The sequence below is a fragment of the Echinops telfairi genome, unplaced genomic scaffold, assembly GCF_000313985.2.
Source record: "Echinops telfairi isolate 266 unplaced genomic scaffold, ASM31398v2 ScPeMD7_443;HRSCAF=831, whole genome shotgun sequence".
Taxonomy (NCBI): Eukaryota; Metazoa; Chordata; class Mammalia; order Afrosoricida; family Tenrecidae; genus Echinops; species Echinops telfairi.
The window spans coordinates 15,018,910-15,042,823 of NW_022104341.1; the positions used below are offsets into that span (position 1 = coordinate 15,018,910).

At 37.7% G+C, this 23,914-nt stretch overlaps 1 protein-coding gene across 3 annotated transcripts in view; it reads left to right on the plus strand.

The window, feature by feature from the left end:
* The window catches only part of OLFM3 (olfactomedin 3), a 282,450-nt gene that overhangs the window by 200,349 nt on the left and 58,187 nt on the right, over positions 1-23,914 (plus strand). The window contains exon 1 of one of the 3 annotated variants that reach the window (XM_004699222.3): positions 18,982-19,110. The exons of 1 other annotated variant lie outside the window; for it this stretch is intronic. In XM_004699222.3, the coding sequence (XP_004699279.1) occupies positions 18,982-19,110 (129 nt within the window). Of the gene's footprint in view, positions 1-18,981; positions 19,111-19,838; positions 19,871-23,914 lie in introns of those variants that run through there. One more of the 3 variants, XM_045292156.1, reaches the window with a different exon arrangement.

Below are 23,914 nucleotides of genomic sequence, written 5' to 3' on the forward strand. Positions count from 1 at the left end.
TGTAGTAATATTACATCCTTTGAGAATCAGCTACAAATAACATTGAAAGTATTATAAAATAAATGAAAATATATGGATCTGCAGTAGATTTTATATTACATTTTGGACTTGGGCTAATAAATATAATACTTTTAAGATGTAAAAATTGAAAAGACAAAGCTTACGGAAATGTAACAGTGACTTTGAAAGTAAATGTACAGGATCAAAAATGCCACGACTGTTCAAAAATCAAAAATGTGCTCCCACAATGGAGTTTCTAAATTAGTAGCTAGGCAGGAAGAGTAGGGAGGCAGGTCCAACCAGGTATTACTGAGAAACTATCCCAATTGTTGGACCTCTCCGGGGCTTGGAATTGAAGCAGGGAAGATAGAATAAAGCAGACACCGCACAGAAAGTCCAGGGTGAAGTGCCTGATGAGAATAAAAGTGAACTAGATGTGTGGAGGAGCCAGAAACGTTCATGCAATGTGGGTGTCTGGACCAAGAATACAATCCTAGGATAAGATAAAACAAAATAATACGCCCTAAAACCAAGTGGCAAATGATCTACACATTATTGTGTTGGGGATAGATGTAGATTTATAAGAAATTCATTTTTTATGTCAGCCTTTTCATGTAGTATAAGGTTTCATGAAAATGTTCACATCTTAAAAGTCCTGGACACAGAGAGAAAAGTTTCATCCATCCAACCATTAATTTTTGTATATGCAGTGACTAATGTTAGCGCTGAGGTTGAGCACAGCCGCCAATATTGGAGATAAAGAACACAGGCTTTCGTGAGTGAGTTTCACAAACCCCCTTGCACCACTCTACCACTTCGTCTACTAAATTAGGCATTAAAACCAAGAGGCACTATGAAAATATGGGTTATCTATGACTCCTCAAGCCTGTATAGTTTGGGTCAAGAATAAATAAAAATAGTAACAAACTAGAAGAGTTTAAAAGGGTTTTAAATATGTAATTAAAATACTTCAAGAAATACTGAATTTCACCTTTTAAGAAAAGCAGAAGGCAGTGTTCCTGGAGGAGCTGTAAGAATAGACTGAGGTCGTTGAGCTACAGAGACCAGGGTAAAACACACAAGCACGAGACAGCACTGCAAGCAAAACAGATAAAGCACATGTCCAAATAAAGCAAAGAAAAACACAAAAAGAGTGGATTATCCCCTTGAAAATACAATGTAACTGTGAAATTGCTGTGCTCGGTTGTATACTTTGCATCCAGCTTCTGTTACTTTTGGCACATTCCAAATACCCAGGATCTGGAAGCATTGCCTAAAGGCCGATATGAATTCACATCATATTAACATCATTCCCCAATGAGCCAGTTGTGTATGTGCTAATTCAATGTGCTTGAGTTTGTGTGGAAATGAAGATAGAGATAAAGCTGAATTTGAAGCTAAATTCAAAATCTGAAAACAGAAGAGAAGAGGCACTGGTGGCCTCTATGTTTTTTGCTCTGCTGAGTGGCAGCCAAACATCTGACAAGTTGCTTGGGTAGCCAACGAAAGCCTGGAATCCTGCTGAGATGCCGAACTATATTTGAGAAGCCCAGAAGCAGTCAATCTTTCCTTAGCTTTCATACCATAACATATCTTAAATTATTATCTGTAACTAAGGAGAATTTTAAAATGGTTCAACACTCAGATATATATTGTCATAAGCATAAAACTATCATGCTCTCTTCAATTAGGCTTGACTTTATTTCACAGCATTTGTTGAGTTAGAGTGGAATATTTTTTTGTTTCAAATATATTGATGATTCCCTATAAAAATAGAATATATTAAAATTAGTATAATGTTCTTCAATCCTACACAAGGAAGATAGTAACCTTAATTTTGGAAATGAGCTTATTTTACTTTTCTCTGATCTAGACTGATCAGACTAGGCCTGAGAACAGGGACATTGACGAACAAGGGTGTGTCCAGATGATAGATATCAGAATGGTATCTGAATACATGTCTAAAGATGAAAGCTCAAAAGGACCAGGCATATTCTCCCTGAAAACAGACACGTTTAGGAAAATTGATATTTGATGGACCTTTATGATATTGTCAGATAAGCATTTGATTGTTAACTGGGAGTTCAGTGTTTCAAACCCAACAGCAATTCTTCAGTAGAAAGATAAGGTTTTCTGTTTCTATGAAGAGTTCAAAGGCTCAGAGACCAATTATAGGGTTGTTCTGAGGTGGTTTGACTTGATGGCAGTGGACTTTAATATATACTACAATTAGGCTTCATGAGCGCAATTGGAACAGCGAATGGAGTTTAATTGTGAGGAGATCTTAGTCATACATGGATATACTCAGTTTCAAATCGTCTAGTTGCACATGATTGATCTTAGCAATACTGAAAGCGTTCAAGTTGCAAAAAACCGGAAGGCATTGCAGTGTTGCCATGGAGATTCCCATTAAGTGATACACAAGAGTAGATGATCTTTAAGCCATAATCTTTGATTTTCCTAACCTTATCTACTAATCATTTTGGAATAATATACACGCTGTGATACTTCCCAATGTTTATTTAGTTATACTTGCATTTTTGAAATTTGGTTGCACATCAAAATCCTTGGAGGAACTTTTGAAGAATGTCATTAAATATTCCACTCAAAACCTACTGAACAGCATTTCTGGGGAACTGTGCCGGGAACAGGTAACTGGGCTCCATTCAATCCACTTTCTCAATTATGGCTCCTGAGCTCAAGGGAATAGACACTAACCCTTTGTTAGCCTGTTATGTTTTCAAAGTTATGCTTTTTAGTAACTAAAGACAGGGACCTTAACTCTGCAATTGATTTTATTAATAGTATGGCTTAATTTCGAGGGGCAGATAAGCAGTGGTGGCTCGCTCTAAGGCAGACCCTGCGCCCAGTGCTTCATGCACAGACATATTACCTTATTTTATGCAGATACACTCATAAGGTAGTGGCAACTTCCAAACACTGCTCTTGTTATGTCCCCAAAAGATGTAGGACTGAAATACTGCACTTTCCCAAAGCATAGACAATCAGAAAATTTGCTATTTGAAATCAGATCTATAAAAATGTAATGGACCACTCTTGCCTAAAGTATGTGAGTTGCTTTGTCACTGAAAAGCAGCCTCAATTTCCAACCCAGGTGCACAGCTTCAGATAAGGGTTTTTAGAACACACAATTCAACATTTATCTTAACTTTGTAGTTTCCAAGGAAACGGAATTCAGATTCTACTTTTTAACTTAGACCTGATATTAAACTCTTTGTATAGAGACATGCGTTTCTTTGAGATATCAATATTTTACTTTATTTAAAATGTATCTGAATTTCATCCTTTCCCCAATCTTATTATAACCTCAAATCTTCCTCTGCTTGGTGAGATGGGCTATGGTTTCTCTGGCGTGCATTCTCATTTGATGGAGAAATTTAATAAGCCTGGTTTTGTGAAACTATAACTATGTCATTCAAGGTTTTTCTCCTCCTACCAGATGTTATAATTTTTCATTTAAGGATCAGTAAACTGAGATTCAGAAATATAGTGAATTTATAACTAATTAATATTGAGGCTTAAAAACAAAACCAAGGCATTTCATAAACAAAATGTAAAGGAAGAAATAGGACTAGAATTCAAATATCCTGGCCTCCCAATCCACTATCACATTAGCATAAGGTAACTTTTGCTTACCACCTAATCTGCAAACCCTGCTTTCCTTTCACGTGTACCTTATGGGGACCCTGGACGTTCATGAGACTCTTTAGATACCTAACAACTTCAGTGAGATCCTAACACTTATAACTTCCAGCGAGCATGTGGCACTTCAGAGATTTCTTGACCATCCCTTCCCTGATAGATAGAGGTTAATCCAATCACAGTAATGCATTTTAAATTTTAGAACTGCTGAAAACACAATGCATTCAGCCTCCTAGAGAACACTTAGTGGAACATCTTTCTAAAATGAGTGCACCCTCTGAAGCAGCAGCAGGCTTTTCTCCATTTGCCCCTTCTATCCCCAAAGCAGAATGCATGAATAAGGGCGGGCCACAAATGCAACTTTCATTTCTCTTAGACCAAATGGTGTCAAACAACGACACCCCCCCCACCCCCGAAAAAAAATTTAATTCCAATTCTGTGCCACTTCTGTTTGGATTCCAGCTGTATTCACAGAACTTCTTTCTCTGACCCTAACTAATAAGAACTTTGTCAGTTCTCACAAGATAAAGGGTACTGTCCTCTAAACCTTCAAGTCTGCCCAAGACTTTAGTTACTAGCCATAAAAGCTTGAGAATCCTCAAGACACCTTTACCTCTTTACCAATAGATTCAAAGTTGACCTCAAGTTCAGGACTCTCTGAGGGGCCTAGTTTTCTGACATAACCTACTGCTATCCAGTTGGTTCTGGCACATGTTAACTCTATAGGACAGAATAGAGCTGCCCTATATATAGGGTTTACAAGTCTATACATTTTGTTTTGTTTTGTTGGTGGTCAAAGGACTTTTAATAAAATCTATGATCAGAGGAGGAAATCTATCAGAATTTAAGCTCTACAGCACTTGGTATTTGGAAGGTTATGGTTATAGCAGGAGCCCTGATGGTACAGTCATTACTTGTTGGGCTGCAATCTGCATGGTAGGCTGTATGGAATCACCAACAGCTCCATGGGGGACACACTGGGCCTTCTACTGTAGTAAACAGTCACAGTCTCAGAAACCCACAAGGGGTCGCTATGAGTCAGCATGGACTCAATGGCAGTGAGTGGTTTATAGCAAGAGCTCTGGCTCCATTTTGAGTCTTGGCATAAATTCAACCTCTTTGTGACCATTAGCCAGCAATGTGGCAGCTGCTTTGCGCACAGGCAAAGTAAAGGGAACTTGCCAGGTTATGGCTTTAATAAGTCTTCCTCTCCTTTGCACTCTTCTCATTTTCAGTCTATACATATTTAATGAATGCAGCATCTTTCTCTCAAAAAGTGGTTGGTGGGTTGAAACTTTCCATTTAGCAGATGAATGCTTTAAACACTGCACCACTAGGGTCCCTGAACTTCTGACTGATGGTTACACATTTTGTGTACCTTCTACCACTTTAGTATGTCAGTCATAACTCAATGGTTTCCAGCACCCCATGCGTCTGACCTGCTGGTCCTCCCTACTGCCTTGGGTTTGATAATTCTGCGAGAGCCATTCACAGAAATCATAGAAAGTACTGTATTTAGTATAGTTTCATTATAACAGCAAGTGTCCAAATATGAACTACACTCCAACTAAAGATAAACTCTATTCTCCCATGTATTTATATCCCACCAATCAGGAAGGCGCTGGAGCTTTTATATCCAAGGAGGTTATTGGATCCTCGATACATAAGTGTGGCTGATTGGACCAGCCCTCCTCCTCTGAGAGAAGGTGTCAGCACAAAGCCTCCTTGCTGAATTGGCCAGCTGCCACCTAGCTCGCCTCATCAGCATGTTCTCAGGTGTGGTTTAGTGGCCTATAGAAATCAAAGCGTTCAACATTTTAGAGAATTCCAAGGGTTCTGAAGTAACTATTAAAAATCAAGAACAAAGACTCAATTTCTCAGACTGTAAAGTCAACGTAAATCTTACAGTGGGTGATTGTCTATTAAGTCTAGGCTTCAAGTTTACTCTAAAGTATAATTATCCAAGAATGTATTATCCAAATCATGTCAGTAAATAACTGGGTAGAGCAACAAAACATATTACCACTAAGAAGTATTTATTAACTATATGCATACTTAGGCGAGAATGCCTGATCAGGTATCACAATCTCAGAAACCCTGAAGAGCGGTTCTCTTCGGTCCTGTAAGGTGGTGATGAGTTGGAATTGACTCTGCGGCAGAGGGTATGGTTTATTTAGATGGGTACGGAATGAATGAGTCTCAAAATGTCACTAAATATTCTTTCTTTTGTAACAATAGCATTTATCTCGAGCCACTGATGTGTGGACATTGAAAATATCTAATGCTATTTAATGCAAATGTAATGGACATTAGTAAAACATACACAACTGGGTATTGAATAAAATGGATGGAAATGTGAAAGAACTTCCCCAATCAAGTTTTTAAAGAGCGGCTGACATATTTACATCCTTTAACAATTGAAGAGAGAAATTACTGAATTATATCTTCAAAAGAATGATTTGAATATCAAAGGATTAAGAGCGGCCCTAAAATAATTAAGGAAGGCTTAGAAGTGTCTTACCAAAAAAATAAATAAATCTCTCTTGATGATTGTGCTGTAAAACTAAGTGATGCAATTAAAAAAATACAAACACACACACATTAATCCTTCATCAAATCTGTCTTCGTGTTAAGCGTGTGCATAATTGCAATTGCATTCTTGTATTTTCAAGATAATTTGTTTTACTTATGTATTCACTTTTAATTTTTACAGTGAAATTTCCATGGCAACTTTTCTTTGGTTTTTATAAAATTTCAGTCTTCATTCAAAGTGGATTGATTTCAAATGTCTGCTTCTGTTAACTCTTCCCTGTGGATAGTGAGCAATTCCTGACTCTTCTTGGTGAGAAGCATTTGTATGTGTTGGGACAACTTTTACGATTGTTTCTTTGGCAAAGTCGACCTCTTTTTTTTCTTTTTATCTTCCCTTTTGTTGGCAATCTTGCTCTGTCATCTGTACATGTCAACCCTTCGGTCGTTTCCATAGTGTAGAGGCTTCCATAACTCCCATTCGAAGTGCGATCTGTGAAAGAGCAGCTTCGGCAGTATTGAAAGCTTGTTCAAAACACAGAATTTCAAAACGAACTCCAGACTTCAGAACCAAAGCCTCAAATTTGACACGAGTATCTGTTTAAGAAACATTTTTCTTAATGATCCCTAGAGATATTTTCGGAGATATGTTATCTTGTGGAATCTATAGGCCACTTCTGACTTTTCCTCTCTCTGGCCTCCGCATCCAGTTACTCGCTACATGGTCTGCATTGCATCGCTCCTCTCTGAGACGTCGGTCTTTCTCCTGTCCATCCCAGGATGCAGACATAACCACGAGCTGTTCTCTTAACGAACTCTCCCTCGTAATCTTCTTCCCAATACCCATTGCACTTGTCCCCACTCCCCCCACCCAGCATTCTTGTTGTCAGACAGAGAGCATTATAAAGTTGATTGTGGCAGATGTAGTTAGGTTACAATACAGTATCTTATCATTTGATTTCTTCTTTGACAGATTTTTGAGTTCTTTCAGCTTAAAATTAATGAAGGGGAAATCACATGTGGATTAAGCATCTGGTCAATTCCTTCTTTCCATAGACAAGGGATGTAAATAGCCTTACAATTATAAAGAGTATATTGGAAAATGAATCATTGCAGGTGTATAAAAATATAACATTTTTATCATTTGATCTCCCTTTTGACCCACTTTAAATTTATTCTAGTTTTTAATATTTTCTGCTTTCTTTTCTATTGAAGTTTTTGTTTCACCTTGCAATTGTTGTTGGGTTTGTGTGTGTGTGTGTCTGTGTATTTCTGTATATGAAATCCAGCATAGCTAAACATATAGAGACAGTCACTGAATTAATAGCTTCTTAGAGGGATGACAGTGGAATCTGAGGGGAATTGAAAGATAACTACAATGAATATAAGAAAGAAGAAAATGTTCTAAAATCGATTATGGTGATGGTTATACAACTCTTCTTAATATCATTGAACAGTTGAATTGTATGATATGTGAATATATATGCCAATAAGCTGTTAAAAATGTTAAATAAATCCCTGTTGAATGAATAGGTAATTAACATAAAACAAACCTTTTTCCTCAAATAATTCCCAATACAATAATTGTTATGGAAAAATTTAATGAATCTATATATGCATTTTGATATATTTAAATGAATATACTGTAGACAAAAGAAAAATGTATGAGAAAATTATTTTTAAGCACTAGAAGAGGAAACTGTACAATATTAATCTTTAAATTTGTGAATAGTACAGTTATTGGCCCAAAGAATATACCTAATAAATTTTTAATAGATTAAACTGTTTAAAAATACAAGAATCTAAGCATTGCCTCCTCCCTGGGGGATGGACAGCAGAGAAGAGGGGGGAGGGAGATGTTGGACAGTGTAACTTATGACCAAACTATAATAATTTATGAATTATGAAGGGTTCATTAGGGAGGGGGAAAAGGGAGGGAAGGGGAAAATGAGCAACTGATATTAAGGGCTAAAGTAGAAGGCAAATGTTTTGAGAATGATGAGGGCAACAAACGTACATATATGCTTGACACAATGGATGGATGTATGGATTGTGATAAGAATTGTATGAGCCCCCAGGAAAATAATTAACCCCCCCAAAAAAAATCAATGAAAGAATAATAATATGCTCATGCTTATATTTTCCCAACAGCATAAAATAATGGAAAATTAGTTTATTAAATGTAGACAATAAAATTATTAAGAAGTAAGGAAACCCAACTACTTAATTTCATTACCAAGGGACAATTTTTGTCAACATTATTTCCCTCTACATCTCCATTTTGAAGATCATAATTCTATAGGCCATTTAAATACCTTTACATGAGAATTCACAAAATTGATTTTATAGATCAAACTATTAGTTCTTCATAAGGCTGTCTTTTTTATAAGCTTAACAAATAGGAGTTAATGGAAATTTACCTTGTCAAGAATGTTATTCTATACGGATCAACAATCAATGCTTAGGGAAACATCAGTCAAAAAGCAGATAATATATAACATTGGGCAAATTTGTTTCAAAAGACATCTGAGAAGCGCTAAAGGAGTCACCTTGACAAGGAAGGCATGCCTGACTCAAGCTGTGATTTACTCAAGCACCTCTGTTGAGTGTGATAACAGAACAATGAAAAGGATGCCGGAGGTGGGTTCATACATTTGAATCATAGCGTTCACACACATGGAATAAACTACACATGGTCAAAGAAGAATAAATTCATTTGGGGGGAATATAGCCAGAGTTAATCTTCAGAAGGAAAGAAGAGACTTCTTCTCATTATTTTGGACAAGTCTTCCAGAGAGACAAATCGTTAGAAAAAGATCAGAGGCTGAGTCAAGAAGAGGGTTAAGCAGGAATGACGGAAACTCTCCAGAACATGATTGACACATGACTGTAACAATAGGCACAAACATAACAATTTTGAGGATGGAGCAGGGTTGGGCGGCATTTTGTCCCAGTTCACACTTTGTCCAGTTGCTATAAGGTAGAACCACCTCGAGTGACTAAGTAAAAGACAAAAATACCTAATTACATTGGCAATTCAGTGAGGTAAAGAGTGTGGACAGCTTCATGTGTGTTAGCGATCTGGCCAAAAATGTTTCCTGAACACCTTTCTGAGGTGATAGTTTATTTTAGAGATGTAGTTTATTCAATCACCTAATCTAAGATGCATCCTACCCTAATCCTGTACCAGAGAACTCCCTCCAAAATCAGATCAGGACCCCAAGTACAGAGAGTAGTGTCTAAAGGACATCAGACATCACAAAATGGATTATGGCAAATGAGAAAATGACTTGAAGGGCTACATTCAGTATATACTACATCTCATTTTTACATAAGATTGCATAACTTTCACGACAATTTCAGTGACAAACTATGCCTAACTGAGTTGAAGTCCAGATCTTTAGACATTATAGCTCACTGTTTGTCACTTGGGAGCTTTCAAATAGCAAACAACCTTCACTACACAGGTTAATGCAGGGGTAACAGTGATAAATAATGCTGCTATTGTGATCACATAAAACTAAAGTTATTACATTAAACACTAACTGATATTCTGCTAGCTTTATTTGTTTAAAAGGAAGCAACACATATAATAATAATCTTTCGTATTTTGATGCTTGGGGTTGTTTGCAGCCAACAGACTTTTAGTTTCTACTAAACATAAATTTCATGAAGGAGGTAGCTTTATGAAACCACTTACAACAACTTTTCAGAAAATTGCACATTTGAGGATCCAATTTTGTTCTTTTGCGCTACCACTGAACCAGTTTCCCTTCTGATCACCAGGCAATTTCTCAACCTCTTTGAGATTTCTCTTCCTAAACAATTTCTTCCACAAAAGCTCCTGGCAATAATAATTTAACACTTCGGTCTGCCCTAGTGAGATGGGTGAATTAGAAACATCTGAAAATAGATTCCACTGAAAATGAAGCAGAGGCCAAATCCCTGACTGGAGTCAGATGTTTGTTTTCATATGCAGAAGATTAAAACAGTGAGCAAAGATTGGAATTAAGCACTCATTTACTTGAGAACTTAGAAATGATTATTCCACAATGCTTTGCCCACTAGTTCTGGGGTGAAAACAACAAACTTTGAAATTCATATATGAGGCGGCTTCGATGGAAAAATCCCATTATCTTTTAATTCAATTTTTCCTTGACTTTTTGAAGCTCCCATGTTTCCTGTAATATTGTAATGATGTAATTATGAGTATGGATGAGAATTAAAATTATACAATCTAGAACAGCAGTTCTCAATCTGTGGGTGGTGACCCATTTGGGGATGAACAACCCATTCATAGGGTCTGCCCGATTCATAACGGTAGCAAATTTTCAGTTATGAAGTAGCAAAGAAAATAATTCTATGATTGGGGATCACCACAACATGAGGAACTGTATTAAAGGGTCACAGCTTAAGAAGGTTGAGAGCTGGTGATCTAGAACGCGATTACTTGAATTCATATACTATCCCTGGCTTGACTAATTGTGTGCACTTAATTAGGCTACACAACCTCTTTGTGCCACACTCCCTCACTTGAGGTTAATTATAGTCACATATGCCTCTTGTACAGATATTGCAAGGATCCGATGAGTTTTTGGAAAAGTGATTAGCATAGTGCCTGGCAGACAGAACTGAGGAAAGGCCACTACTATGAGATAGGAAGCTCCTAAGGGCGGGTCTCGGAGATGGGCGGACTTTAAGTATTTTCCCAGTTTCTGTTAGCAGTCTATCTCAATGAACCAATCATAGTAGTACGATGATTATTCAGGACTTTACAATCTTTAAACTACACTTTTATTTGGCCATTAATCCCAAAGTTTAATAACTTACCTCTTTATTACAAAGGTTTTCGGTTCCTGCTCTTTCTTCTCTGAAAATGGGAAAAGATGCATGAACATCATTTGCCCTGGAATGATGATGCCTACCATTGATTGGGAGGATGTATCAGGTCCTGTGGTAATAGTTTGATGTGTAGCAATTTATTTTACACTATGAATGCATAAGGAGTTTGATTCCCTTTCTTCCTCAACTGGCACAGAGAAAACTGAGGCTCTGCGAGATCGCAGTTAGCAGCGTAGCCGTCCCAGAGCAGTTGTGACGTGGCATCTGCATGGTGGCAGGAATGGAAGGGGAACTAGAAAACCATAGTCTGCATTGTGGAAGGGACTCTACAGGAAACTCCATTTAAGATCTTCATTTCTCAGTTGAAAAACATAAGGTGCAAAGCAAGGCAAATGTAAACTGAAAGGGAGGGAAATCTTAGTTTGGTGCCTTTTAGATGCTCCCTCTCTCATACCCTGTTCCTCAAACCTGATCCTGGATATATATTTTCCTGTGCATTCAATTTTTAGTGTAAAATCAGGCAGGGAAGAAACCCAACATGTGTGTCTAGAATATATTCCTTCTGCACACAGCCATTTTTTCCCCTTTGAAGTAGCAGCAACAGCTGCCAAAAGAGAATCCCCGGAGCTTATCAAGCATCAGCCAGCTTCACAGATGAAGGGAAGGATGCGAAGACAGAAATCCCCTGTAAAGAACCTTGTGCATGTTTTCTAATCCAAATTTCTTCTTTTATGAGTGAACCCTTTCAAGATGAAACTAAAATCTCAAGATAAGAATAGCAAAATATTGCTATCCAGAAGCTGCAAGTGTTCCCTAATTGATCACCAAAAGTCAAATTGAAGGAGAGTTGGGAGGATGGCAGCTAGGCTCAGCACAAGGAGCTGTTACTAAGGGCTCAAGTAGAAAGAAAATGCTTTGAAAACAATGATGGCAACATATGTACAAATGTGCTTGACACCAGGAATGGGTGTATGGATTGTGATAAGAGTTATATGAGTCCCCAATAAAATAGTTTAAAATAATAAATAAATAAAATCAAATGTTAAAAAAGGGAGTGTTGGGTGAGTTTTCGTTCATCGAGCTAGCCTAGTTTATTAAAGAGCATGTAGTTGTCGTGAGTGAAGCGCGTGGAGCCCATTCCAACTCGTAGCAACATGATGGACAACAGAACAGCATGCTACCCCGAGCTGCGCCAGACGCACCACTGTTCTAAGTCGGAGCCCACTGATGCAGCCACGTATCTTCTCCCTTGCTGCCCCACTACTTTACCAAGCCTGATATCATTCTCCAAAGAGTTGTCTCTCCTGAAAACATGCCCAACATCTGTGAGACCTCGTTTCACCATCCTTGCCTCTAAGGAGCAATTTGGCTGTACTTAGGAATCCAAGAGATATGTGTTGGTTCTTTTAGCAGTTCGTGGTAATCTGAATAGTCTTCTCCAGCACCACAATTCAAATACATTGGTTCTCTCGCTGCCATCCTTATTCAGGGTCCAACTTTCTCATGTATATAAGACAATTGAAAATACCATGGCTTGTGCATCTTAGTCCTCAAAGTAGCATCCTTACTTTTCAATACTCTAAAGAGGCTTTGTGCAGCAGGTTGACCTAATGTAACCCCTTTTGATCTCTTAATTGCTGCTTTTATTAGCATTGATTGTGGATCCAAGCAAGACAACATCCTTGACAACTGCAAACGTTTCTCCATTTATGTTGATGTAATTTAGTGGCCCGATAGTGTGGACCTTGATCTTCTTTGCACTGAGTTGTAATGTACACTGAGGACTACAATCCTTGATCTTCTGCAGCAAGCGCTTCAAGTCCTCCTCTCTTTGGGCAAGCGAGGGGGTGGCATCTGTGCATAACTGGTTGTTAATTAGCCTCCCTCCAATCCTGATGCTGTTTTTCTTCATAGAATCCAGCTTCTCTGATCAGGTGCTCAGCATGATGATTAAAGAGGTATGGTGAGAAGATGCAGCCCTCCTACACACCTTTCCTGAGTTTGAAACATTTAATATGCTCGGGTTCTCTTCTCACAGTACCCTCTTGGCCACATGCGCACAATGTAGTGTTCTGAGATTCCCATTCTTCTCAAGTCTATCCATGCTCGATTATGGCACACACAGTCGAATGCCTTTGCATAGCCAATACAACAACTTCTTTTTACTATTCTCTGTTTCGGTCAAGATCCACTGAATATTAACAATATTATCACTTGTTCCATGTCTGCTTCTGAATACTCCTCCTGAATCTTCTGCAACTTCCTGTCAATGTAAAATTTATTGTTATAATTATTATTTCTACAATAGTCACTTTGCTATTGGAGACAAACTTGATTAACCACAGAAAAGGAAGAAAAGAAAATTGATTTCATGCTTACTTAGGGTTCCAGTGACTCTTGAGGCTTAATAGAGAAGCAAAAACAAGGGTTGTACTCAGTACTTCTTGGCTTAGACCAATCGAGTTTAGTTCTTAAATGTGAAATTTAGAAATAATTGTTATTCTTAATAGGCATTCTCTTTAAATATTTTTATATGAACTTTCTATAAACACCATTAGGCAAAAGTAAAATATATATACAAAATACAATGATTTAATAAATTAAATTGGTGCCCTTTTGCAAAAACAGGTTCTGTGGTACTCTCCCACTGAAAAGCAGTGCTTTATTATTTTGGTATTTGTTTCTTTATTGAAGTCAGTTTCTTTATTGATCAAAATAGTAGCGTACTTATTTATTTTTTTATAAATATTTATAGTGAACTTTTGTCCTAGGAATATTGCTCAGTTTTGAAAAAAATCCTTGGAAGTATGTAGCATCCCTGTCCTCTCAAAGAATTTACTTTTTAGAAGAGGGAGACCATATGCTAAATTCTGTAAAGAAAAAATATATACAACATCCTAGTTTGCAATAAGTCCAAAGAGAATAAGAATAAATCGAGCAAACACAATATGGAGTATCAAGATGAAAAAAAGTAATAAATTATAAATGGCATGGCATGGCTCGTCAAGCTTTCATAAGATGATATGTGAATAAAAATATAAATAATGTAAACTGGTATTTGGGGATGGGATTTCCAATAGGCAGGCAGCAGGAATAAAACTCCTTGAAGAAAAAGGCTACCACACATCCCTGAGGGATAGACAAGAGGCCAAGGTAATTCCAATAGAGTAAATACAGTGGGTGATTGTAAAAAAGATCAAGAGGTAAAACTGGACCAAAAAATGTAGAATTATATAAGCTGAGATCTTTGATTCTTACCATGCATGCAATGGAAATAAATTGAAGAGTGTTTATGAATTAGCTTATCATATTTTAACGGGATTACTCTGGTTCCTGCATTGAAAATTAATGGAAGAGGTACAAAAGCAAGACTGATGACTCTTGTAATATTCCAGGTGAAAAAGGAAGGTGACTTAAAACAGGACAGTGGCTGTGGGGATCATACAAAATAGTTGAATGCAGAATATGTTTTCAAAGTGGTAGCTAGACTTGCAAATGGGATTTATAAGGAACGTAGGAGGAAAAAGAGTAATAAGGTTTAAATGGAAATCTGACTCTGAGAGGGTTAAGCATGAATTGTCATTAACATAAGTGAAGAAGCCTAAAGGAATGGCTTGTTCTCTGTGTGTGTGTGTTTGTGTGTGTGCATGCAAACTGTGGTTGTTTTTCAGTTTTGTTTTATTTTGCAGTGGGAAACACATTACTAGCTCATTTTTTAGCATGTTCATTTAAGATGTATAGTAAACATTCAAGTGGAGATGTCAGACAGATAAGTATAAATATAAATATAAATATAAACATAAACATAAATAAAGTATAAAGGTTTGACTTCACAGATGAGACCTGTGAAGAAGAAATGGATTTGAGAGTCATTAAATATAGATGAGGACAAATCAAGAACACATGTGGAGGCAGAGAGCCCAGGGACTAGGAGGAAGAGTAGTGAGTGTGTCCTAAGTGGGAAAGTTAACTCAAAGGGGAGAGAGTAACTCATAACTAGTGTTGCAAGTATGTCTTCCACAAACCTGCAGTGTACAGTGGGAACCCTAAATTGGTTCTACCTCTCTATATCTTCAGTTTATTTATTGCAATTATTTCTCCAGTTGATCTGCTTCATGGCCTCCACTATACATAATATTTCTTATCAAAGAAAAGATAAATGTTCCACTCATTGAACAATTGATATGCTACCAAAAAACAAAATCTAAACCTGTTGAAATCGAGACAATTCTATTTCATAGGGTCTCTATGTGGGGTCTTCTGGCTTTAAATATGTATGGAAACAGAGAGATCGTTTCACTTTCCTTCTGAGAAGTGGTTGGTTTTGAACTGGCGATCTTGCTGTCAGTGTCTAACCTCAAGTGGCAGTGCTACCAGAGTTCTTTTGACATGCTACAGGCATTTTCAAACATATTCTTATTCAATATTCAAGACAATCCATTTACATAGGTACTTTCATCCACATTTTACAGATGAGAAAATGGTAACTCCTAGATACTATATGTCTTAGTCATTGTCACGCATCTAATAAATTCATGAGCTCACTTGTCTAAACTACCTTTAAGGTGCCACAGTACGGAAAGTGGCTTTTAATCTGTCTAGTCACTCACAAACCACTCTCTCCCCCAGAACAGACAACAGCAACTTGAAGTAACGTCAACATCAGCACTCTCGTCTCCCAACTTCTGCTTTCTACATTTCCCCCTAAAGGCACGAGTGGGAGTTGGTTCTTGGGCACTAAGAGCTCTAGCATGCCGGGCATGTTACTTTCCCTGGGCCATTTAGGCACTGTGCTTCATGAAACGGACACATTTCTGAAGTTCATATATGAGACTATTCCCATCAAGTGACCCTCTCGACCATAGCCGACTGACTTCTGGTAGGTGACAAGGAACAATCTTCTCCCGAAAGTCCTATTTCTTCTTGTATGTCTTATCCCGATGCATGAAATTCATCATCCAAACTCAAAACCTGGGGGTTCCTCCGCAGTTTCCTCTGTCTCACTTCTCACATCTGTTCCCTCAGTAAGGGCTATTTCTATCTACCTCCAATCTCTAGCGAATCTACTCTTTCAAACCAGTCTAGCAGTTTCTTATTCCTGGACCTCATCATCTTTTCCATAAACTTTTTCCTTTGATATGATTTGCTTCCCTGTAAGATCCACTTGTTTATCATCCATCAAAAAAGTTTCAAGTTAAAATCATAGGAGTAAAATAATGCTTCGCTATTTTGCATAAAACACTTAAATTATAAACAAGGTAAAAGTGAAACCCTTAGGTGACCTTATAGCAGAAGTTCTCAACATGTGGGTCGCGACCCCTTTGGAGGTTGAACAACCCTTTCACAGGGGTCACCTGATTCATAACAGTAGTAAAATTACAGTTATGAAGTAGCAACGAAAATAATTTTAGGGAGGGGGGGGCTCAGCACAACATGAGGAACTGCATGAAAGGGTCGTGGCATGAGGAAGATTAAGAACACTGCCCTGAAGTATTTGGAGCTAGTCACTGTCAGTGTCTCCAGCCTTGTCTCTAGCAAATTACAACATCATTATACAGAACTTCTGCACCCACTGGATTTCTTGCTTGAACACCGGCTGCATAAAATAATCGCCATACCCCATCTGCAAAATTTTAAAATAAGAATTATGATAATCACGTCATTAGATTATGAGCGCACCATCACCTATTTAATTCTCTATGAATTATAGTTATCTTATTTCTCATAACTAATAATCATCTTAATGGAATCTTTGGTACTTTAATATATGCCATTTGAATTTCTTCTAAAGTTATAAAGTCATGGAACCATGAACTTTCACTATTGCTCTCTTATCTGTTGTTCACTTTCAGTTTCTTAGGACAACCATTAGATGTCTGGGATGTTGAAAGATGTACTCCATGTAGACTTTCTTTTAATTATTATCTCTTCCTTTCTTTTTAATTTGCAAATAACATTACTTTCCCTTGACATTCTATCCTATATTCTACGAAAGATGCTATTATTTTGTTGACTGATAGTTCATTAATACGTTTAATTGCCATCTGCTATGTTACATCTTAAATTATCCAGTAATTGGATGTATATTAGTTTTCAAATTTAGAAATTAATCCCTTGAAAAGACACATCATTCCTTTGTTAAAGACAGGCAGAGTTCCTGCTATATTTTTCAAACATGAGATTTATAAATCTACTGTGCTTATAATCATCACTGTCTTACAACACTAATGTAAAATTGCACATTATTTCCTATAAATATACTGTGTAACTGCTAAATTTAATACATAATCAATCGTGCTTTTCCACTTACTGATTTTTCATATGATGTTACGTTTGAAAGATTTCTTAGAGTAGTATTTGTTTTTTCTGGGCATTGCGATTTAAAAAAAAAGAAGTAGATGCAAGTTGAAATAATCTCAATGCTTTTGAAGGGGGACAAGGAAGCTGGGTTCCAAGAAAACAGATGCAGGGAAGCCTGGAGAGTCTGGTCGGTATGCGCTCCGCTGTAAAGCTGCTGTCGAGAATAAAGAGCACATGTATCTCTGTAAAGATGTGTTATTTTCCATTTTAATACAGAGAGTTTTTAAAATTCCTCCTGTCAAAATTATTTAAGAACGATAGATTTCTTTGGCTACCAATTTGTGATACAGTTTCAGAATTTTCCTAAGGAATCAAAACAACATTCTTCCTTTGGGTAATAGATTCCTTTCCATTTAACTTTTATTCAGACATATTCCCCTATGTGTTTTCTCATATATATGTATACGTACATATATATTACTTTGAAACACATCTAGTGTCTAAGGTTATGGTCCTGGTTTATTCCATTTGGGTCCTGGTTTTTGGATTTAGGCAATTTGTACTATTTGTATAAAGACTACAATAAAATTACCCATCAGCCCCAGATGCAATATACTACGTTTGCCAACTGAACTCTAATAAGCAGATCATTGAATTTTAGAGCTTTGGGAACCTTAGAGAGCATGGGTTGAACTCCATACAGATAGTGCAGAAAACAAAAACAAAAATCTGATGTCAAAGAAATGGAAACCATGCCCGACTTCATAGCATTTGAGAGGACAATAAGGTCTAGACCCTAGAACGTCCTAAACTTCAAGTCCTGGGTGCCTTTTAGTGAAGCACAGGTTCTTATTAGATTTCCAATAGTACCCTGTCATTCCTTACACGATGAAAACAGAGTTAATTGAGCTGGTGCGAGACTGAGCACTTGTTCTGAAAAGCATACCTGAGAGCCTATGAAATGTCTATAGCAGAAGTGCAGCTGCTATGCTGGCTTTTCTGTGTTTCATATATAAACTGCCCCGGGATAATTGTCCATTACAGGCAGTAGCTATTAAGCCGTGGCTGTAATTTTCAAAGCATTGTTGCTAATTTTAGGTTTTTGTTTAAAAAATAATCATCTTTTATTCCCAATATCTGATCATCTTGGAAGCCATTGGCCGACTTTGTTTTCATGCACTGCCTAAAAACACTTTGCCCTTGGCCAGAGAAATCTGTAGATATTAAGTTTGATGGTGGAGATGTGCACTTTGGCCGCCTTCCATTTAAAGGTGTATTTTTTATGAAGAATAAAGAGCATCGGATTATACTTCCACAACCCCTCAGAGGAAATAGACTCTGTTGATGGTAAATGACTAGAGTGGAGCTGGAAAAGCTCACGTCTCTTCCCCCTGCCTCCAATCTCCGCTCTGATAATTACCAGTCAAGCCCTATCAGGACTATTTTGTTTGTCGATCCAGCAAAGTGTCCGGCAAGGGAAGCAAAGAAATGGCAGGGCACTTCCCCCTCGGGTGGGGGCAGGCGGTTGGGGAAGTTGATCTCTTTTCAAGCTGTAGTGGTGGAGTGCTGCAGTCCCGCCTCTCTCCCAGGCAGCCCAGCATCAGGGATCCTAATCAGTCACTATGAACACTCATTAGTTCCACCGCCATGAGCCCTCCACTGCTGAAGCTTGGCGCTGTGCTCAGCACCATGGCAATGATCTCAAACTGGATGTCCCAAACGCTCCCATCCTGGGTAGGACTGAACACCACCAGGCTGTCCTCGGCAGACACTTTAGTAAGTCACTCGGGTGCTTTGACTCTCTTGGGGAGACAGTGTATTGAAATAGTCGGCTTTATTTTGAAAAGTGCACAGGCTGAGATTTTGCTTATCAATTTACAGGTTTGCTTCAAGCTACAGTATTTCGGTGGTCATTTGGCTGAGGGGTTTTTCTTATGAATACTTCAATGTTCCACCATTAAAACTAATAAAATAAGTGGAGTGTGAGAAATTAGCTGTGAAAGGGCAAACTAAAATCATTCAATCCTTAAAATGAAAAGCTTTAATATAACTGAATTAATTGTGGACGAATTTTTACAGCAATAGGTTTAGTTCCGTTTTGGTTAACTTCTGTTTTCAATGTCAGCGAATCCCCTTACTTTTCCCCAGAGGGAATGTTCTGCTGTATCTAGTTTTCCTAGATGCTCAGCTTCTTCCTGGGAAATCAAGGACTGTAACACTCACGCAATACACATCACTTCACCAAATAGGAGTCAACACCTTAGCAATTTAAAGCCTGAAAAAAGGTTTTAAAGAAAGCTTAAAAAATAGGACAGATAGGAAATTTACTTGCTAAAAGATTTTTCCTGTACTGCTTAGTGTTTTATAAATATTTATTCAATCTTACTTCTTGCTCTTGTGGTCTTCATTCACCTAAAATGAAAATGTCTCCACTTTACACTGTCTCCACATTCCAGGAAAGTTTGGGTTATGTTGTTTTTTTCCCCCTGACACTTTGAAGCAAGGTTTCATTAGCAACACTGTGGACCATTTCCAGGTAAGATGCTATGATTGTTTTTGTTATTGTTTTCACTTCGTATACAAAGGCAAATAGCAGGAATGTTCTGGAAGAGCAATATCCCTTTCTTTAATAAAAGGTAAAGAAATGATTGGGATGTGAGCCTTTTAAACTTTTATCAGATTTACTGCAATGCATTAAAAAGAAAGCATCATATACTAAAATAAAAATAACCAATTTTAAAAGATTTCTTTGCCGTTAAAAATAATAGTGTATTAATAACTGTGTAATTAACAAATTGAGCATAGAGAATAGGCAGGGCAATTAATTAATTTTCCAGCATCACTGGCAGAGCGCTTGTAGGGCACACTTCACCTCGTTTGCACTCTTGCACCTCCTTTAAGTTAATGATGCTACTCTAGCACCTCTGCTATTGAGAAGATTCTCCCCCTCCCACTTCTGGCAGCGCAGATAGAAAACCACTTGTATATTGTAAGGAAAGCATGCTACCAGTCATCAAAAAGCAATTACAAAATGAATTTTAAAATTGCCTCATGTAGGATTTTTTGATCCAACTTTTTCGATGTGCTAGTATCTGACTGGAAACCAAATGAGCTGTTGACTTAATTCTTCTAACACAAAGGGAATCTATACAAAGAAATTCATGAATGAGTTCTGTGTTAAACTTTGTACTTCATCTATTAGATGTGTATGCTTTGTCCTGAATTGATATTGGATTGGTTATTTTCTCTTTATGTTGACAAGGGTACTCCAACTTCCTAAAATCATTCATAGTTGCTATCCTTTTAGGAGCTCTGGTTATCTTTTAAATTGAAAATGCTTAAACTTTTCCTCACTTTCTGATTGGGAATTTATTTAATGAAAACTAAAAATTATTGCTATATACGAGCCCAGGTGGCACTGTCAGATAAGTGCTGGATTGCTAACTATAGGATGGCCTCAAACCCACCAGCTGCTCTGAGGAGGAAGATAGTACTCTCTGCTCATGTAAAGATAATTTTTTTCTTGTTTCTTTAAAAAAAATTATTATGGTTAAAAATACACACACGCACAGACATGAAATGGAATATTTTCCATTTCAATCATTTTATGTTTAAATAATCAGTGATATTAATTATATTTACAAAGTACAATCATCATCACTATCTATTTCTGATTTTTTTAAATCATTTTATTAGGGGCTCATACAACTCTTATCACACACAGTCCATACATACATCAATTGTGTAAAGCATATTTGTACATTTATTGTTTTCATCATTCTCAAAACATTTGCTCTCCACTTAAGCCCTTGGCATCAGGTCCTCATTTTCCCCCCTCCCTCCCCGTTCCCCCCTCCCTCATGAACCCTTAATAATTTATAAATTATTATTTTGACATATCTTGCCCTGTCCGACGTCTCCCTTCACCCACTTTTCTGTTGTCCATCCCCCAGGGAGGAGGTCACAAGCCTTAGTAACCTCTATAGCATTGCTATGAGTTAACAACAACAACTAGATGGCAGTGGGTTTGATTTTTTGTATGTTGAGTGTTTTTTCCCCTTTCTAGATATATGTAAATTCTTATAAAAATCTTTGTTAGAATGCCCCTACTTTGGACGAGAAAATTCAGAAAAGTTTATACTATGTCCAGTGACAGTAAATGGTAATAACTGGACTGGAGAAACCAAGTAATAAAGCATCTTATCTTTTTTATATTTTGAAGTAGTGGCATCCTTTACAGAGACTGCTGTCCATGACATTTCCCTACCTTAATTATTCACAATAATTGCTCCTGTATTAGGATTCCCATGGTGAAGAATGTATGAATCTATATTTCCCAGAATGCAGTCATAAAATGTTAATGCTAGAAAGGATCTTAGAAACCATCAGTCTAGTTATTTTCAAATCATTTTTAGTAGCAGTCTTGCTTTGCAAATTGTATCTTGTATATCACATGCTAAACAAATATTTGCCTTTTACATGCTGAAGACGAAGTCGAAACAGATCATGGTTCAAATAATGAATGGAGGGGAGGAAGTCAAACAGTCATTCCACCATCTTTACTACCACTCAACCCACCCTTTCCCTACATGAAACACTTCCATAGAAACCTTAGGGCTCTGTAGGGCTTAGTTAGAAATGTGACTGATTTAATTAAACTTCCTCCTTCTGCATATGGGGAGAAGACCCAATTTGTATAAGTTACCAATCAAATATCACCAACCTAGTTAGTGGCTATGCAGGTCACCAGATTTCAGTCCTCTCCAGTGAAGTGCCTTCATGTGCTTCCTCATTCTCCTGGCCCCTTAGTGCCACGCAAAATGACCTCTGCTCTGCTCCAATGGTTCTCCTGTTTCTGTATTTCCTTTCTTTTCTCTATCTTTCCCACATGAGTACCCATGTGTGGCACCCCATATAGCTTTCCTATCTTCCTAGCCTTACAGGGTCAGACGCAAGTTAAACTTGGGTATGCCTCATCATTCCTTAACGTTTCTAAATCTATAGAAAAAGAGAAAAAGCCTTCCACTGCCGCCATTCTAGGCAGAGCAGTGAATGAGTATTTGCGGGCTAGAGGGGTCTTCCTCGTGACCCTCAAATAACTCCACATGGACCTTTCCATGTAGATGGCTAACTAGCCACGTCCATTCAGAGGAACAATCAATGGTCCTTTGACGCAGTAGGAAGAAGAGCCAGTGGTAAAGTGACTCAAGAGCTCAGCTATTAACCAAAGGGTAAGCGGTTCAAATCACTAGAAGCTAATTGGAAGCTGTTTCTACACAGTCTGTACAGTCTGTTTTTGTAAAGATTATTATTTTTATGTGCCCTTGAACAGGTGCTGACTGATATCAAACATATTTACAACAGAACAACATAGTGCCCGGTACTGGGCCATCCACACAATTGTTCTTATGTTGGAGTCTATTTTTGCGGCCACTGTGTAATCCATCGAGTTGAGGATCTTCATCTGTTTTCCCTGACCCTTGAATAAGAAGCCCTGTTTGCCTAATGGTTATGCATTGGGTTGCTGACAGCGAAGTCAGCAGTTTGAAACTACCGGGTGGGGCTTTCTACTTCATGAAGGGTTACAGCATCAGGAACTCCCGGGGGGCGGTCCGACCCTGTCTCAGAGGGCCGCTAGGAGTTGGCATCAACTAGATGGCAGTGAGTTTGGATTTTTGCTTTCTTCTTTACAAAGCATGAGGTCTTTTTTCCACATACGGGTCCCTCTTGATGACATATCCAAACTACATCAGGCAAAGTTACACATTCCCAGATTCTGAGGAGCATTCTGATTTTACTACCTACAAGACAGATTTGTTTGTTCTTCTGGTAGTTGATAGTAATTTTGATACTCTTGATCAACACCCTAATGCAAATGCACCAATTCTTCACATGAGGTCTTCCTCCTTCATTTTTCCAGATTTCACATGTGCATTAGGTGATGGAATGTACATGTCTTCAGTAAGGGGCACTTTAGTCCTCAAATTGATGTAGTTGCTCATTAACATTTTAAACAAGTGTGGTGGAACATTTTCACTCAAAATAATGTGACCTTGAATTTCTTGACTATTATTTCCTTGAGTGTTGATTGTGGATTCAAATAAAATAAAGTCCTTGGCAACATCAATATGTTCTCCCCTTATCATGGTCTCTATTGGGAAGTTGTGAGGACTTTATTTTTCTTAGTGTGAGCTGTAATTTACAATGAAGACTTCGGCCTTTTATTTTCATCAGGAAGGGTGTCAAGTATCAATGGCTTTCAGCAGGCAAGCATCTGTCACCTGCATATCTCAGGTGATTCATGAGCCCTCACTCAATTCTGTCATATTCTTCTTTATATAGTCTCCAGTTCCTTGGATTACTTTCTCAGCACGCAGATTAAATAAATATGGTAACATAGTCCAATCTTGACACCCACCATTCCTGATTTTAATCTGAGCAGTATCCCTGGCTTTATTTAAATAAGTGCTTCATGTGCAGGTCCAAAATAAGCACAATGAAGTATTATCTAATTCCTATATGCCCTATGTTAACCTGTAATGTTACGTTACATGGTCATTAAGACATGACTAAACACCTT